General features: G+C 40.0%; 1 protein-coding gene across 6 annotated transcripts in view; it reads right to left on the reverse strand.

Moving 5' to 3' along the window:
* Positions 1-19,727, reverse strand: part of pot1 (protection of telomeres 1 homolog) — a 75,355-nt gene that overhangs the window by 6,007 nt on the left and 49,621 nt on the right. For all 6 annotated transcript variants that reach the window (XM_028004272.1, XM_028004291.1, XM_028004259.1 and 3 more), the window contains 4 exons: positions 10,062-10,246; positions 3,582-3,679; positions 3,266-3,292; positions 1,730-1,886 (listed from right to left, as the gene is read on the reverse strand). In XM_028004272.1, the coding sequence (XP_027860073.1) occupies positions 1,730-1,886; positions 3,266-3,292; positions 3,582-3,679; positions 10,062-10,246 (467 nt within the window). The remainder of the gene's footprint in view (positions 1-1,729; positions 1,887-3,265; positions 3,293-3,581; positions 3,680-10,061; positions 10,247-19,727) is intronic.

The raw sequence follows: 19,727 nt of genomic DNA on the forward strand, positions 1-19,727 counted from the left end.
TGTCCACCTGTCCTCATGTTCACCTACCCACTTGTGCAACCCTTCACTTGCCCACATGTCCATCTGTCAACATGTTCACCAAGCCACATGGTCACCTGTTGCTCATGTTCATCATTCATCCTATTCACATGTCCTCATGTTCATATGTCCACATGTTCACCTCATGAGTGGAAATCCTGGAGGGTTCTGAGGGGTCCAGAATCCCCCAGTCATGGACTGAACTGCTTCCTTCACTACAGGAAAACTACAGGCAGACTATAATTCTAAAACAATGCAGATGTCACGTTATCGTCCACAACTTCTTCTGTTCGCTGATTGGTCCAGTAGAAAATCTACCAAAGGGAATCCACTTCAATGGGAGTAAGGCCAGACTGAGCTGTGAAGTGAGATTTGAATTGAGCAGAATAGTGCAGGAATGCAGCAACCAGGTTAGGATTACAATGACACAGACTTAGTTTATGTGAAACACTCAATAATATATTATATAGGGGCTGCACAGTGGCGCAGTTGGTAGCACTGTTGCCTTGCAGCAAGAAGGTCCTGGGTTCGATTCCCGGCCGGGGTCTTTCTGGCCGGGGTCTTTCTGCATGGAGTTTGCATGTTTTCCCTGTGCATGCGTGGGTTCTCTCCGGGTACTCCGGCTTCCTCCCACATGACTGTCAGGTTAATTGGTCTCTCTAAAATTCTCCCTAGATGTGTGTGTGTGCATGGTTGTTTGTTCTCTATGTCTCTGTGTTGCCGTTGCCCTGCGACAGACTGTTGACCTGTCCAGGGTGTACCACGCCTCTCGCCTGGAACGTAGCTGGAGATAGGCACCGGCAATCCTCCCGACCCCATTATTGACAAAGGGTGAACAGAAAATGGATGGATATTATATTATGGTATTCTTAGCAGCATTGCAATCTGAATTTGGACAGCACTATGGTTAACAGGGTATTGGAGCCAAATATGTGTATTTTTATTTTTTTGGTCACTAGATGGGGCTGTCGGCTCCAGTATATGGACAGGTGTTGAACCCAGAAGGGCATACAAGTTTTTGACTGCTGTGGCAGAGTCATTGTTAACACTGTTGCCGTGTACCATGGAATAAATGGATTTTGTTCACAAATGGCTCATCTGACTGGAACAAATTTGGAAGGTACAATGTTAGCTGCTCAGGGCATCATGACTAAGTAGCAACGGATCAACGCTTAACTAGTGCAGTATTAAACTGCACTAGTTTAATACTAGTTTAAATGTGTCCTGCTAAGTTCAAGTTCTTTGTTTTACAGCCTGTCAGTTCTGCACACACCAGCGTGTTTAGATGAGTGAAGTGGTTCAATCTGCTGTTTGGTGGGTTCAAATCTTCCATTATTTCCTGTTTTCTGCCTTGTATGACATTTGTTAAAACACAGCTGGGCTCTTAAAGACTGGACAAAACATGCCTTTCTGCCTGCTGACAGGTGACTTTAAATATGGAATGTTTTGAGCAGACTGACCTCTATGGAGTATCCTCCATAACCTATCGGTTATTCACATTTATTCTGTCCATCTACATAATTACCCATAAATGTAGCAAATGTAGCTCATGTGCTGGAAGAATGAAAGATCAGCTGAGGTGATGATTTAGTGATTTCACAGAAACAAGTGGAGCTGCTTCTGGTGCTGATCGGAGGACCTGGGAAGTGAGCTGTGATTGGAGCATTTAGCAGCAGACGGGTCAGCACCCGGCCGCAGTGTGTGGACCTACATTGCTGAACAGCTGCAGCAGAAGAGTTTGAGGGCGCGGTGCAGCTGGCGGGGTTCATAAGAGACTATCTGGGCTCGAACATGGTGAGTCTGGCCATCAGTATTCTGCTTCACCTGGGTCAGAGTCACCAGCTGCAGTTGGTGGTCACAGCACCGCTCTGCAAAACAGGAAAATACACTCCATAAAGGCTTTCATTATGAATCCTCCAAAGTGTATTCCCAAAAAACTGGAGCCAAGCTGAGGACATCGATCCTTCTTTAGTCAAATGTTTTTACTCCTGGCAGATTTCTGCAGTTTGTTTCTGTGTGTCAAGCAGGGGTCACGTTAATTTAATATTTTTCGTATTTGATCTGTATTTTTTTTATAATAGACAGAAAAATTTTAAGTCTGTCCGTCGTTTTGACAGATTACAATTCACATCCCTATTTAGTGCAGACAAGCAAGTCACTTTCAACTTTTAGTACAGAGTTAATTCCAGAGGTAGTTACATCAATCAAAAAAGCATCCCTTCTGAATATAATCTCCAACACAGACACTGAATTTAATGCATCTGACTGGTAGCTGACAGCACACTGAAGAGTTATGGGCAGGAAGCTCTGGAGCGCGTCTGGTTAAAGAGTGCAGGTGAACCGCCTCTGGGGTCTCATAATTTAAGTGGACTCGATTGATTTCATTGTTCTGTCAGTAGATTTATTTTTTTTTTACCCCTCCAGGGGGTCTTTCGTGGGCTCTAGTGTCCCTCATATGATAGTAAGCTGACAGGAAACGGGGGAGGAGAGGGGGGAAGACATGCAGCAAATGTCGCTGGGTCCGGGAGTCGAACCCGCGATGGCTGCGTCGAGGACCCAAGGCCTCCAAATACGGGTCGTGCTAACCACCACGCCACCACGGCACACCCCCTGTCAGTAGTTTTTATCACTGCAGAGAAAAGGTTAGATATGTTCAAGTGTTTGATAGATGAGTGGTGGGATCTAGAGCGTTAAAAATTAAATGCAACATAATAGACATTATAATAATATTCTATCAATATAATTTCAAAATTATATTGATAGAATATGACAGAATATTTTTGACTACATCAGTCAAAATGACAGACAAAAACGTCTAGCGCAACCTCTGGTCTCAATGTTCAGATCATCAAAGGTGTTTTAACTTCAGGCCAAGGTAACATGAAGAAATACAAAAAAAAACTCTTTTCAAATGATGGTTTCCTTTAATAGGGAGAAAAACCAAACCAGCCTGGCAGACTGGTGACTGCTCTCCATCTCTGTGGATCTCTGCTTTCTGTTTCAGTTCAGACACACTGAAACAGTGTGTGTGACGGTGTGGCAGTCCCACACCATCACACTGCCACCACCATGACTGACTGTTTTCTGAAATGCTGTGGTAGTAACATGACACACACCTTAAAAGAGTTTCCTCTTTTGTCATGCAACTTCACTCTTTGATTTGTCTAAAAATTATTCTACACTAGTTCAGAACCAAACTCCAAACTCCAGAACCAAAGTTTACTGCTGTAATATTTCATCTTCATACCAGTTCTACAGTCCACCACATCACCATCTGAAACAGAAACAGAGACGGAAATTATTGAGTGTGACAGATTGAGACTGAAGTCAAATTGTGGAGGCGGCCATCATTAACAAAGAAAACAAAGACTAATTCTGTACTAAATATTGAATCCATTAAAATCACAAACAGAAGCTCTATTACTATGCCGTAATTATAAGGATAGTTCAAACATAAGCAGCTTCTGCTGTTCCTCCCTATGACCTTCAGAGATGTGACCTTCTGGGGTCTGATCTTCAAAGGTTTAACTTTCAGGGGTCTGACTTTTAGGTATCTTTCATACCTATAAACTCTGGTGGAGTGCTCCAGACCTCCAGCAGCTCAGAGTCGTTCAGCTCAGAAACGTCTTCGTCTTGGTGGTCTAAGAACGCCTCCATGGCTCTAACAGCATCCAAACAAGATCAAAGCAAAGGATTGGGTTGATTTCTATAGATCCATTCATAGACAACACAATCAGAAGGAAATCAGAATGAAAATGACAAAAATAGTAAAAACATTTGCAGGGTGCACAAGGGGACATGGAGGAATAAAAAGGAATCCTCATTTACTTTCTCTATATTCTGTGAAAGTTTTGCAAGATCCAAAGGGTTAATTTTGAGACATAATGACATAATCAAAGCAAACGTGCATCCTTGGAGGAAATTTATTATTTGTCCAACCAAATAATAAATTTCCCCCATGGTGCCTCTCTCCAGTGGTCAATAGCAGTGTTGTATAGTAACGAAGTAAAAATACTTCACTACTTTACTTAAGTATATTTTGGAGTACTTCATACTTTCCTCGAGTATGAAAACTTTTGATGACTTTCACTTTTACTTCACTATATTTCCGAACTTAATCGCATACTTTTACTCCGATACATTTTCAATGTGTGGTTTAGTTACTCGTTACAAAAAAGCGAGAGAGAAACGCAAGTGTTTTGACCCCACCTACTGATTGACTGCAACAAAGTCGGTAGCCTACTTGCCTGGGCTTGTTCATCACCACCAATAGGATACACCTGTTTCGCTTCTCCCATTAAACACAAAGCAAGTCTCGCAATCAGCAGCAGCCACATGGAGGAGGAGACGGAGACCACAACGACTGCAACTACGTCAGACACAGCTCCAGGGGAACCACCAGCTGGTGATGAGAGCCCATGGCCTTATTTAAACACAATACACTCTTTCGTGGGTGTTAAAGATTCGTCGTACCGCATGCAGTGTATGTTATTCCTGCCCGAAGATGTGGAAATTCTATCTTACAAAAACTCCCCGTCCAACTTGAAGAAACACATCGAGGTAACTTCTTATGAAATGGTTATAATCCTCCTGTTTCAGTAACTATAGCTTGGTCACTAGGCACTATTGTGAAATCTTGAGCATAACGTTACCTGTATAAATGAACTTTGTTTGGCATTGTTTCAGTTCCACACGTGGTGTATTTAGCTTAGGCCTAATGTTGACTGTAGCAGGCTACCTAGACTCCTCTGTTCAAGGGGGGACAGAAGCCATAGCGATAGCAATTTAGACTAAATTTAACAAATATAGGAAAGGCATGCAAGTTCAAAACCACAAACCATTAACATGTGCTACTCTTTAAAACTGGAACAATTTATTAGCAGGTTTAATTTTGCCTGCACTTGGTTGTGTACATTATTTTAAGTGTATTTGACAAGTTTACCAAAATATAAAAAAAGTCATTCAAACTGCATTTGCCTTGTTTTACTTTTTACTTGTACTTTTCATTACATTACTTGAGTACATCCATTTTTACAGTAATTTCCACAAGAAGTTGGACACGAAGTTTCAGATACTTTAAGACTTTAACTCAAGTAACATTTCAGTCAGTGACTTGGACTTTTACCAAAGTCGTATTTTGGAGAGGTACTTATACTTTGACTTGACTCTGAGATTTCAGTACTTTATACAACACTGGTCAATAGGCTAGAGATGAGGTCACCCTGGACAGATCGTCAGTCTAGCACAGTTATTGTACTATTATGTATTATTTCTTAGACCAGCAAGTATCTGTTGGCGCAGATATATCTAAGAGTAAGCTTCTTTAACCCTAACTCAGCTATTTTACCATAAATACATCATTTTCTGTGACTCATCATAATCTTTGACAGCAGGGCCAGATAGCATGTATTTCTCTGCATTAAATTTAAATTTCGTTGTTCTTGTGACAATGACAATAAAGATTTATCTTATCTTATTGTTTAGTTTGAACTCTGCCATTATTAGACTGTGCAGTATGGTCATAGATTATAATAGCCTTCATAAGTTGCGACCTGTGTGATCTTGGCTATATGGGGGTATTAGTAAATGAGAGCTGACTGTAATGAAGAGGCGACAGAAATATTAAAAACATTTTGAATCCCTCCTCTGTCCAACAAAGGACTTGGAATCATATTAATAGTTTATCTTTTTATTAAATGGCTACAGTGGGCTGACATATTTGAAGGACAGTATAAACAGTCAAAGCCTTTGTTCGTCAAACAGTGTTCAGCATCAAATACAAAAAAACTGATTACATTTTCTCCCCTAATGTGATGCTAATAAAGAAGCCCTGAAGCTTAAAATTTCAGGTGTTGCAGACTGTGTTTCCCCAGTTAATCAATCAATCAATCAATCAATCAATCAATCAATCAATCAATCAATCAATCAATCAATCAATCAATCAATCAAATTTTATTTGTATAGCACATTTCAGCAGCAAGGCATTTCAAAGTGCTTTACATCATTACAAATACAGAAACACAATGCAACATAGAATCAACAATCAAAACACAGCATTAAGTAAAGTTCCATCAATAAATTTGTAATTGATTACATTTCAAATACAATTCTAAACAGGTGGGCTTTTAGTTGAGATTTAAAAGAAGTCAGTGTTTCAGCTGTTTTACAGTTTTCTGGAAGTTTGTTCCAAATTTGTGGTGCATAGATGCTGAAAGCTGCTTCTCCTCGTTTGGTTCTGGTTCTGGGGATGCAGAGCAGACCAGAACCGGAAGACCTGAGAGGTCTGGAAGGTTGATACAACAACAGCAGATCTTTAATGTATTGTGGTGCTAAGCCGTTCAGTGATTTGTAAACTAACAACAGTATTTTAAAATCTATTCTTTGAGCTACAGGGAGCCAGTGTAGGGACTTTAAAACTGGTGTTATGTGCTCTATCTTCCTGGTTTTAGTGAGAACGCGAGCAGCAGCATTCTGGATCAGCTGCAGCTGTTTGATTGATTTGTTGGACAGACCTGTGAAGACGTTGTTGCAATAATCAATACGACTGAAGATGAACGCATGGATGAGTTTCTCTAGATCTTGCATTAGTTAGCATTTAATTAGCATACATTAGTCCCTTAATCCTGGAAATGTTCATCAGGTGATAGAAGGCCAACTTTGTAACTGTCTTTATGTGGCTCTGGAGGTTCAGGTCAGAGTCCATCACTACTCCCAGGTTTTGGGCCTGATCGCTGGTTTTCAGTTGTAATAACTGAAGTTGTGCATTGACTCTAGATCGTTCCTCTTTAGGTCCAAAAATAATAACTTCAGTTTTGTTTCTGTTCAGCTGGAGAAAGTTTTGGCACATCCACACATTTATCTGCTCTAAGCATCTGTTCAGTGATTGGATGGGCTCTGAGTCACCTGGTGACATCGTAATGTAGAGTTGTGTGTCATCTGCATAGTTATGGTAGCTAATATTATTTCCTGTTATAACCTGAGCTAGTGGGAGCATATAAATATTGAATAAAAGGGGCCGTAGGATTGAACCTTGGGGTACCCCACATGTGACCTTTGACCTCTTTGATGAAAAGTTTTCAATTGAAACAAAGAAATCCCTGTTCTTTATGTAAGATTCAAACCAGTTAATCACTGGACCGGAGAGTCTGACCCAACTCTCCAGTCGATTCAGTCATGGTCAACAGTGTCAAAAGCTGCACTGAGGTCCAACAGAACCAGCACTGTGGTTCTCCCACAGTCCGTATTTATATGGATGTCATTGAACACTTTTACGAGGGTGGTCTCTGTGCTGTGGTGAGCACAAAAACCAGACTGGAAGGAGTCTAAGCGGTTGGTTATTGTTAGGAAGCTAGTTAATTGTTTACACACAGCTTTTTCAATAACTTTGCTGATGAATGGGAGGTTGGAGATCGGCCTGTAATTCTGCATTAGTGATTTGTCCAGATTGTTCTTTTTTATAAGTGGTTTGATTACTGTTGTTTTCAAAGCCTGGGGCAAAACGCCTGATGAGAGCAATGAGTTTACTATTTGGATCAGGTCAGAAGCAATAACAGGCAGGACTTTCTTAAAGAAATGTGTGGGTAAAACATCCAGACAGCAGGAACTGGAGCTTAGTTGACTTATAATTTCCTGTAGGGTTTTATAATTAAGTAGTTGGAATTGGGTCATTTTTCCTGTATTTGTTTTGTTTGGGCACAGCACTGGTACTGACTTTATAGTGGATGTACAGATTAATCCTCTGATTTTTTGAATTTTCTCTGAAAAGAAGCTGGAAAACTGGTTGCAGGCGGCAATACATTGGAATTCAGGAGGTAACGTCACAGGAGGGTTTGTGATTCTGTCAACTGTTGCAAATAAAGCTTGAGCATTATTAATGTTTTTGTTTATGACATCTGCAGAGAAAGCCTCTCTTGCATGTTTTAGTGTTAAATGATAGTTACGTAGTCTTTCTTTATAGATGTCACAATGAACGTGGAGTTGAGTTTTACGCCATTTTCGTTCTGCCTTACAGCAAAGTTGTCTTGCAGATCTAACTGTTTGTGTATTTCTCCATGGAGATTTCTTTTTACCAGACACAACCTTCATTTTAATTGGGGCAATAGAATCAATAATATCTGAGACTTTAGACTGAAAATCATTTACCAACTTATCTACGTCATTACAGCTTAAGGGTAAGGAAGAAGAGTAGATTTGATTAAAAGTTTCTGCTGTGTTTTCAGTGAGAGAACGTTTTGTGATGGTTGCTGTTCGTCCAAGTGGGTTAAAAGATAAAGAACTTTCAAAGATAACAGCGAAGTGATCCGACAATGCAACATCAGTTACAGAGACATTGGAAATATTCACACCCTTACTGATAACCAGGTCCAGTGTGTGTCCTTGAGTGTGTGTTGCTTGTTTGACATGTTGTGTTAGACCAAAAGTCTCTAAAATATTAGCGAGCTTTTTTGCCCCTCTGTCTTGGGGGTTGTCAACATGAATGTTGAAATCACCAACAATTATTAAACAATCATAATCAATACATATAAGTGATAGAAGTTCATTCAAGTCAGTAAAGAAAAGAAATTTTCCACAAATGTTGGTTTTGTATAGAGTTACTGTCAAAGTTCGTTTGTGGCCTTTAACCTCAGTTCCAAGATACTCAAAAGAGGTGAAGTGACCCAAAGAGATTTTACTACAATTTATGGTATTCTTAAATATTGAAGCCATGCCTCCTCCTTTTTTATGTTTTCTATTCTCACTGAAGAAATTGTAGTTAGGAGGCGCAGATTCAATTAGTACGATCGATTCATTATTATCATTCAACCATGTTTCTGTCAGAAACATAACATCGATATTATGCTCAGTGATGAAATCATTAATTAATAGAGCTTTAGCACAGAGAGATCTGTATTTAAAAGAGCTAGTTTAAGTGACTTGGAGGCCAAGAAATCTTCAGTCTGAGGTTCCTTTAGGCAAGGGAACAGTCTGATGTTTGAATTAAAACAGCTGTATTTTATGTTTCTGTTTTTTGTAAATTTTCTTGTAGTGATCCGGACAGGTAATGTCCTTTTCTGCAGTGCCGGGGGGCCAGACACATTCTGGAGCAAGAAGGGTGTAAAGATAAAGTCTGGACCCCGGCCTCAGACCTCAGAAACGCAGAGTGATGGATCCTCTGGGAAGTTAGAGTCAGGTGGCTTAAATGAAGTGAGGTCTGATATGTGAGCGCTAAGGAGAGACGTCCCGAGGAGAACCTGTTGATTCATTCCATCTGTAAATTTAAGAAACTCCGGTCCAGAAGACATTTCTTCATGTGTATGTTGTGAATCCTGTGAATAAGTGGGTGAGCAGAGAGGGAGGGGAGAAAGAGGAAGGGAACCAGTCACTCCGTCTTCAGTCGATGTTGTATCAGCTTGTTTTTGTTCCTGATAAGCAGAGTGTTTCTTCCTAGTCAGAAATCCTTGAGCCTGTTCTTCTGAAGCGATGATCACGTTGCTGTCCTTGTTGATAAAATGAAAAAGATTTGCAGTAAGTAGCTTTATCCCATGTTTATTAAGATTGCGTCCGCCTCTTCCAGAAAGGTGAAAGCGCTGCCAATAGATCCAGAGGTTATCGATGAAGGTCACTGAGCTGGAAGAGCAGCTTTTAATCAGCCATTTGTTTATCATGTCCATGAGTGTTTATCGTCTCCCCATTGAGGTGATGGAATTGGACCACTGAGAAATAACGTCATTTTTAACTTTCCCATAGTGTTCAGTAGAATATTAAAGTCCTTTTTCAGAGTTTATGTAGACTCTAGATAAGAAGAATCTAATCTAGTCATTAGACTGTTGTAGTCTAATAACTAAAATAAATTATTATTATTATTATCAGTTTCTTCTCGTTGATCTAATAATAATAATGTAAATAAATAAATAAAACTCTTCCATGGGTGCAAGTTAGCTATGATGATTTCATTATGTCTCTGTATAGAAGTGACCCTTTTAATTTCAAAAAACCTTCAGAGTATTTGAAGGAACCAAGTGTTTGACAGGTTCTGTCTTGTCAGACAAGTGGCACAAACAAACCTCCTGAGTTCCTGCACATCTGGGCTGTTTTCTGGCAGAAGCCGAATGCCTCTCCCGTATGACGTTCCTCCGTGGAGGTGGAAGGCCAGATGATCCGACTCCACAGGCTGGCTGCTAGTGATGTCCGGCACTTTACTGGATCCCGGGATTGCTTGGAGGTTATAGATTCTCAAAAAGGCACCAGGCTGACAGGAAAGAGGGATCAGTTCAACACAGGGAAGAGTAAGTACAGAGTTCTATCCCTTTGTTAGGGATAGAAGCAAAAACCTGAGTTACCAGCTAGAACCATAGCATGGCTCCCCCGTTATCTACGTATTGGCCCAGGACTTACAGTGAAGTAGACAAACTTGAGTGGTTCTTCTCACACTTTATGCTCAAAGGTCCAGATGTGATTTTACATGTGACATAACATGTGACTCAGATTACAGGAGGAACCATTGGTCCAGTAGACCAGAAACTAGTTTGATAACGGTTGCCTTGAAAAGTGGACTCTGTGAGTAAGTCACCTGGAACTGAACAGATAGCTTCATCCACTAACTCCTTCACTAAAAGCATTTTTAGTTTTGAATGTAATAGTCTAGAGTGAGATCAGCCCAGTACTTCTGGGGAAAAAAACAGTTGTAGTAACACTGAGACAGACTGAACTGTGAGGCCTGCAGAATGAGTGCTAGTATTTTGGACCAGCTGTGAATCAAAATGCTTCAAATGATGCCTTCTAAGAAATGAAATGAAAGTAAAAAGTTAGAGAATGAAATTAACAAGTGTTTATTTACTTAATTAAGACTTTGCATTGACAGATTCAGAGGCTGTCCCAGGCACAACTCAGAAGAACTCCATCCTCAGTCACTCTCCTTAAATATCCACTGACATCAGCAGTGGTTTTATCCGACAGCCTCCCCGACACAGTCTCTTCCATATTTCACACTTTGCAGGGCATTATTGATGGAAAGCAGAAAAAGATGACCAGGAAGGAAATTTTCCCTACGCTGTAACTTCTTTAAACCCACTGTTAAAGCCACAGTACATAACATTTCCATATTTGTTAAAATCCTCATTATGTTGTGATGGGAAAGTTATTATAAGATAACATCTGCTAATGTTTGCAAAATCTCACCAAAAGAACCTGCTTGGGTTATACACAAGGTTGGATTTTTTTTTCCTGCAGCTGCATTGGAACTAGACTGTCTATTCCATGTTTTGGATCCCTTATCCTTGGTATAGACCTATGTGTTGACTCTGCCTGTTGGAGGCAGAGTATCATTGTTTTTGTTTTATTATCTGGTGATTAATTTTTTTCCACAACAATGTCGTGACAGCCTAAAATGAGACAGATAATCCTTCACCTCCTCCCTGAATTACTATTTCCAAGAAAGGCCAAGTGAAACAAATCACAACAAACTTCACATTAAAAGATAGTTAATTCTACAAACTAGGGAAGGCTGTCATAACCAAGAGCCTTTCCTGTATGCATTGATGATATTGGGCTACTGACTGGAAAAAAACAGTTCAAAGCGTCTCCTAACTGACAGCATGGTCACATCACCTCTGCTTCTAATATGTTTAGTTAAGCATAAACAACTACTCAACAAAGTTAGAAAATAGGATCTTCAGTGCTGTTCCTTTATTTTTTGTATATACTGTACATCTTAAAGAAAAACATTGGTAGGGCAAGGCTTTACAAAAACTGGAGATCAGAAATTGGTTACTTTATGAGTGCTTCCCTCATAAAATTCACATGTGAATGTTTCTAAAAATCAAACAGGGGATTTGTGTATAATGATGGTAACAGCTTTTGCTATGTATCAGGTTAAGTCAGTACTTCTCAAATAGTGGGGCATGCTCCCCAAGGGGGTGTGGTGAGGTGTCAATTAAGCATAAATAACAGCTTAGCAGTTGTTCATGCTTAACTGATAAACAAGCCTCTGGTTACTAGGTGACAGCAGTGTTCAGACTAATCAACATGCTGCCTGTTCAAGCTAGTAGACGTGGCCTACTCAGCACTGTTGTAAACGGAGCTGAACAAAACAACAAAAAAACGGAGCGGAGGATATAAGCAGATATTTTGAAATATAACTACCATCGTAAAGGAGAGATAGAGAAGTTTGTCAGTGAAAAGAAAAACGGCAGCAGAGGTCAATAAAGCAAGTATGATAGAGTTTTATAGCCAGGCTAAGAGATTTTTGTTTTCAAATCAGTGCCTGTTCTAGACATGGATACATGAGGGGGCAGGCAGAAATATGAAGGGGTCATCATTATGCGTTACGCTCCATAATATTTATTAACATAGTTGACTTATGTTTTCTTTATGTTATTATAGTGAACTGTGCTCAACCTAACAACAACAAAAAAAGTATACCATAAGACCTTTAAAATTAAAGATACTTAAAGATACTATTCATCCAAAATTGAACAACCAACATTTATCTACTTGGATGGTCATTATGCAGTTACACATTTTAAACTAATTTGAACCAAAAAAGAATAACTTAAATTTGAAACAAGATTAACAAACTGCATGACTCCAAAGTTTTTCTTACCACTCCTACTTTTCTGTTTTTTCTTTGCATCTTGCATAGCAGAGGACTCTGGCCATGCTTGTGTGCGGTAGCTGGCAGGATTGAATGACCTTAAAGATGCACCAAATGCAAGTGTAGGTTAGTTACCCAGCATCGGCTCAACTGCACAGTCACTTACGTGTTCCAAATTATTATGCAAGTGATATTTTCTCAGATTTTCTTAAATGGTCAATGCAAATGATGGTCAATATAATTTTCAAGTCATGAACTCTCACAGTATAAATCAGATTTTACTGAACAAAGCTCCCCATGAGAACAGTATTTTTATCAAAAATAAAAAACTCAAAATACACTGTTCCAAATTATTATGCACAGCAGATTTTCTAAACATTTTATGGATTATAAAGAACTGCAAATGGTAATTCTTTGAATGTGCAGCATTAAGTGGTCACATGTACTAAAATCAAAAGCTATTTCAATAAAAACATCTTAACAGACCAAGTTACATGTTAACATTGGACCCCTTCTTTGATATAACCTGCACAATTCTTGCATTCATTGAACTTGTGAGTTTGTGGACAGTTTCTGCTTGAATTTCTTTGCAGGATGTCAGAATACCTTCCCAGAGCTGCTGTTTTGATATGAACTGCCTTCCACCCTCAGATCTTCTGCTTGAGGAAACTCCAAAGGTTCTCAATAGGGTTGAGGTCAGAGGTCAGAGGAGGATGGTGACCACACCATGAGTTTCTCCCCTTTTATGCCCATAGCAGCCAATGACACAGTGATACCACATCCTTGCAGCATTGCAAGGATGTGGTATCACTGTGTGACAAAATGCTCCATAATATTTATTAACATACTGTGGTCACGTGTACTAAAATCAAAAGCTATTTCAATAAAAAACATCTTAACAGACCGAGTTACATGTTAACATAGGACCCCTTCTTTGATATAACCTGCACAATTCTTGCATTCATTGTACTTGTAAGTTTGTGGACAGTTTCTGCTGTCCATCTGGACCATCCAGGGTTGCACAGCAGTCATCAGTGAACAAGGCTGTTTGAAAATTAATCTTCATGTACAGCTGGGCCCACTGTGACCATTTCTGCTTGTGAGCTCTGGTTAGAAGTGGCCGAATAATAGGTTCATGCAACGCAAGCCTCTGGAGGATCCTCCACCTTGAGGTTCCAGAGGCACCAGCAGCTTCAAATAACTGTTTGCTGTTTTGTAAGGGCATTTTAACAGCTGCTCTCTTAATCCAATGAATTTGTGTAACAGAAACCTTCCTCATTCTGCCTTTATCTGTACAAACCCATCTTTGTTCTGAATCAGCCACAAATCTATTCACAGTACAATAACACTTCAGTTTTCATTAAATATCTATTGTTTTCATACCTTGTCATACGGCACTACACTATCTGATTCTTTTCAGCAGCAGAGAGATCCTTCCTCTTTCCCATATTGTTTGAAACCTGTGGCCTGCTTAATAATGTGGAACATCCTTCTTAAGTAGATTTCCTTTAATTGAGCTCACCAGACAAACTAATCAATCCAGTTCTCTGAAATTAATTATAGTGATTCAAAGAGCCCTGACACACAATACCATCTATAAATGTAATAGCACAACAAAAAAATAAATCTTTATGACACTTAAACCCAATGTGCATAATAATTTGGAACACGGTGTATAATCAGGGGTTTCCAAGTATTTCTATCCTTTGAGCAGGAATCTGGAGAAATAATGTAAAAAACCCGATGAAGAACAATTCAAAGTCACTTGTATTTTAATTTTTTTCTTATTCCGTGTCTGCTTTGCCACACACAGATCCATTGCCATAACAACCGAGTGACTACAAATACACTGACTGACCTAGGGGCCATTTAGGACAAAAACTGTGTTCTGTCTCTCACATAGAGACTCATACACACTCACAAATTACTAAAATTGCGCATATACACTACTAAAATATCACACACTCATACAATTCTCTCTCACACACAAAATACTAAAATTTTGCATATTCACTATTAAAATATCACACGCGCATACAATATTTTTTCTCATATGCACACAAAAAACTAAGATTGCACATATAAACTAATTAAATATTGAATGCACATGCATTTTTTTCTCTCGCACACACACAAGACTAAAATTGCATATACCCACTACTAAAATATCACACACACACATATACACACAAAGCATACAGACATGCTATTCTGAGTGATAGGTCAAAAATGTATGTCTGTGTGTGAACTAACACTAGGCTGAATGAATGAATGAATGAATGAATGAATGAATGGAAATGAGACTTGCATTTGTGTGAAAATGGTAAAAATAAATCTCTTCAGCTATTGATAGATTGCTTAGCTGAAGTCAAATCTTGGATGGAAAAAAACTTTCTTCATCTCAATCAAAGTAAAACTCAAGTTATATTATTTGGTCAAAGTCTTCACACTACCAATCCAGATGTGATTCTTGGTTCTTTAGCTCGGTTTTGTCAGACCTCTGCTAGGAATCTTGGTTTTACTTTTGATAGCTGTTTAAAGCTAGATAAACAAGTTAGCTCTGTCGTTAAATCAAGTTTTTATCACCTGCCGATTTTAGCAAAAGTTAAATCTTATTTTTGTTTTAAGGACTTTGAAGGACCTATCCATGCCTTCATTACATCTCGTTTGGATTATTGCAATTTATTTTATGGAGGCATGGATAAATCACAGATGCAGCGACTTCAAATGATCCAGAACGCAGCAGCACGGCTTCTTACAGGATCCAGGAAGCATGATCATATAAGGCCCATACTGCCCTCTTTATACTGGCTACCCGTCTTTTATCGAATAGATTTCTAGATTCTTTTATTAACTTATAAAGTTTTAAATGGGTTAGCTCCCCTTTATCTTCAGGACCTTTTAAAATGTCAGTCTTTGTCCAGAACCCTACGATCAAATTATCAGCTTTTACTGACAGTTCCTTGGAACCGATCGGGCTTTTTCTGTTGTTGCTCCTATTCTATGGAACAATTTATCTTTCCAAATTAGATCTGCCCACAGCCTGGATCATTTTAAATCGCTTCTCAAAACTCATTTTTATTCTCTGGCATTTATTTGAAGTAGTGTTTTGATGCTCTGTGTCAATTTGTGTTACTGTAGTTCTTGTACAGCACTTTGGTGCAGTTTTACACCTGGTTTTAAAGTGCTATATAAATAAATTTGACATTGACAGATCACTCAAAACCACTGTTATCAGGTGGGATACTCAACTCAGGCTAACAAATTAACTTTGCAAATTCTAAATTATAAAATCTAAAATAGTAAAGAATCCGATAAACTTTTAACCCTGGGGAATAAAGATTGACGGTATTAAATGGAAAGGTCGGGTTAAAGTCCCAAGAAAAAAAGAAATAAAACTATATATATATATATATATATATATATATATATATATATATATATATATATATACTGCTCAAAAAAATAAAGGGAACACTTTAAGTGTTAAACACCTGTTTAAGTGTTCCCTTTATTTTTTTGAGCAGTGTATATACACTGTGTATATACACAGTGTATAAACACAATATAACTCCAAGTAAATCAAACTTCTGTGAAATCAAACTGTCCACTTAGGAAGCAACACTGATTGACAATCAATTTCACCTGCTGTTGTGCAAATGGAATAGACAACAGGTGGAAATTATTGGCAATTAGCAAGACACACTCAATAAAGGAGTGGTTCTGCAGTTGGGACCACAGACCACTTCTCAGTACCTATGCTGTCTGGCTGATGTTTTGGTCAGTTTTGAATGTTGGTGGTGTTTTCACACTCGTGGTAGCATGAGACGGACTACACAACCCACACAAGTGGCTCAGGTAGTGCAGCTCATCCAGGATGGCACATCAATGCGAGCTGTGGCAAGAAGGTTTGCTGTGTCTATCAGCGTAGTGTCCAGAGGCTGGAGGCGCTACCAGGAGACAGGCCAGTACACCAGGAGACGTGGAGGAGGCCGTAGGAGGGCAACAACCCACAGGGGCGCAACTCCATATTTTTGTGGTGGATGCGAACATATCTTCGACGCCCCCCCATATATCGAATGATGACTGAGGCCTGCTCTTGCTTTGAAATATCAGGTGTGCAGTCCAGTTCCACTGCAAAGTACTTAGAGGACTTGATCTTGGCAGATATTTTACTCAAAACACACTCTGATATTGAATCTAAAAATTCATTCTGAGTGCACCATGTCAGATATCCAGTGGTTTGTTTGGAGACAGCCTTTCTAAGATGCTCTGCCAGTGTTACATCATATCGCGCTATGAGCTCAAGGATTCCCAGAAAATTTCCATTTTTAGGATTTCCTAACTGAGAATTTTTCCCCCTTAGTGGCAAGTTTCTCTCTGCAAGGAAAAGTATGCAGTCGATAACTCTAGTCAACACACTTCTTCAGTGTGCTTTTTCAGCTGCCATGGTTTTCTGCAGTTCACTATCAATAGTTTTACCTAGGCGTAAGCGAGATGCCATTTCTTTCCACGTCAGATAAGCATTTATGTGAGAACTACTGGTTTCATGGTGCTTCAGTGTTTTTGAAAGACATCGCCAGTTATTATACCCCTCCACAAGGCATGTGTCAAGAACTTTAGCTTCACCAAAAAGCTTACATGCAAAACAATAGACTCTGTTAGTATTTTTAGAATACAGTAACCAATCTCGTTCAACTTTCTCTCCATTAGACAGTAAACGAAAACAGTATGCTTTGGAAAAACACCTCTTATTCTTCTCTGATCTTGGATATGGACCATCAGAAACTTTCTGTGGGCCATTTACAACCATGTACTGCCTAAATGTGTCCCCCATTTTGTGTGGTAAAGGCCATTCAGATGGTTCTTCTGAATAAAGCCTTGTCTCGGCTCTCTCCTCCGCAGCTCTGTGCTTCTCTCTCTCTTCATCATCTAGTCCTCTCTGCTCTTCCTCTCCCTCATCTGCACCTTTCTGTTTCTCATTCTCTTTTCTCGTGGTTGACTCACCATGACTGCCTGCACTAATTTTCCTCAAAAAACAACACGATCAAAGATGGTCATCAGAAACTCAAACCATCATGGTATATAGGTTTTTGTTGCTTTCCTAATGCCTACCTGATCTCATCACTTGTCTCCTCTATCACTGACCTCATGTCTGTCTCCTTCATCCCTTGTCTGTGGTGTTCTCCACTAAGTCATGTGGCCAAAAAAGCATTATTAGTTGTAAAAATTACAGATCTTACCGTTTTTAAAAATAATGTTTAAAAATTTGTGCTTGAGATGGACTAGTTGCTCCCTCACTTCCACCTGCATTAGACCAACCCGTTGCCTTCCCCTGTCTGTCCTGATTCTTCCTCTTTCATCATCTTCTCTTCTTTCTCTCCACCATCACAGCTGAATGACATCAATTTTGTGTTAAATAGGCTTAAAAAATACAGCAGTCAAACTACAATAGAAATTAAACTTTAATTTAAATCATCTCCTTGTTGGATAACAGTTACTGATTGGACATTACATCTGATCTGACTTATCAGATACATCACAACATCACTGTAGTGGTATTGAATAAGACATTTAAACTCAAGTGTCCCCCTGCCAAAAAGGTTGGTAAAATAGGTCACCAACCTTTTTGAGTTTAAGGGCTTTAGTGACTCTGATGACTAATTTGTCTGATACACGCATGAACTTGAACAACTCATCTTTAATTAAAGAATCCATAATATATATGAGTGAAAAAATGCACCCAGGAGGGCTAAGTGTTGGACCATAGCTGGGCACTGCCACCGCAGCAGCTTTAGCTTTCCTGTGTTAATATTTCCTGAATTTTATTTCGGTCATTCTTACTTAGAGCGCGGTTATGTGTCTGTGACAGGTTTATGTATCAGATATTCATAGAAATACAAAACAAATCGCGTCCCTTAATGGTTTAATAGGGGAGGCAACTTTTAACAGCCAAATATGGGACGATTCCGTATTAGGCTAGCTGCTAGCTTTAGCTAACTTGATTATTTACAACCCTCCTGTCCTGCTAATACACTGACGGTACTTACCTACTATCTTTCAACCACATTGAAAGGCTTTTTTTCATCCCGCCAACATCTTTATCCTTCTCCCTTTTCCTTTTTCTGTTTTGTGCCCCGGACAGCTTTTTTTTCTGCCGCTCCATTTTGTCAAGTGCACTACGAGTGGTAGTCTAAAATAAAAAAAACGCGCCTGCATACTCTTAGGGGTGCGTGCACAGCCACCTGCATGGGAGGAGCAGAGGGGCGCCTAATCAGTGCTGTTCCCCTGTTATTGATCATTTCATTCTGTTAATTATAGAAAATGCCAACAAGAAAAAAACATTTTTCGAGACGGGGTTTTGGCGCCCCCTCTAGTGCAGCGCCCCTATGCGTTGCATACCCTGCATACCCACTTTTTGCGCCACTGACAACCCAGCAGCAGGACCGCTACCTCCGCCTTTGTGCAAGAAGGGACAGGCGGAGCACTGCCAGAGCCCTGCAAAATGACCTCCAGCAGGCCACAAATGTGCATGTGTCTGCACAAACGGTTAGAAACCGACTCCATGAGGATGGTATGAGGGCCCGACGTCCACAGATGGAGGTTGTGCTCACAGCCCAACACCGTGCAGGACGCTTGGCATTTGCCAGAGAACACCAGGATTGGCAAATTCGCCACTGGCCCCTTGCGCTCTTCACAGATGAAAGCAGGTTCACACTGAGCACATGTGACAGACGTGACAGAGTCTGGAGACGCCGTGGAGAGCGGTCTGCTGCCTGCAACATCCTTCAGCATGACCGGTTTGGCAGTGGGTCAGTAATGGTGTGGGGTGGCATTTTTTTGGAACCCTCCATGTGCTCACCAGAGGTAGCCTGACTGCCATTAGGTACCGAGATGAGATCCTCAGACCCCTTGTGAGACCATATGCTGGTGCGGTTGGCCCTGGGTTCCTCCTAATGCAGGACAATGCTAGACCTCATGTGGCTGGAGTTTGTCAGCAGTTCCTGCAAGATGAAGGCATTGAAGCTATGGACTGGCCAGCCCGTTCCCCAGACCTGAATCCAATTGAGCACATCTGGGACATCATGTCTCGCTCCATCCACCAACGTCACGTTGCACCACAGACTGTCCAGGAGTT

Source organism: Xiphophorus couchianus, chromosome 2 (assembly GCF_001444195.1).
Source record: "Xiphophorus couchianus chromosome 2, X_couchianus-1.0, whole genome shotgun sequence".
In the NCBI taxonomy this organism is placed as follows: Eukaryota; Metazoa; Chordata; class Actinopteri; order Cyprinodontiformes; family Poeciliidae; genus Xiphophorus; species Xiphophorus couchianus.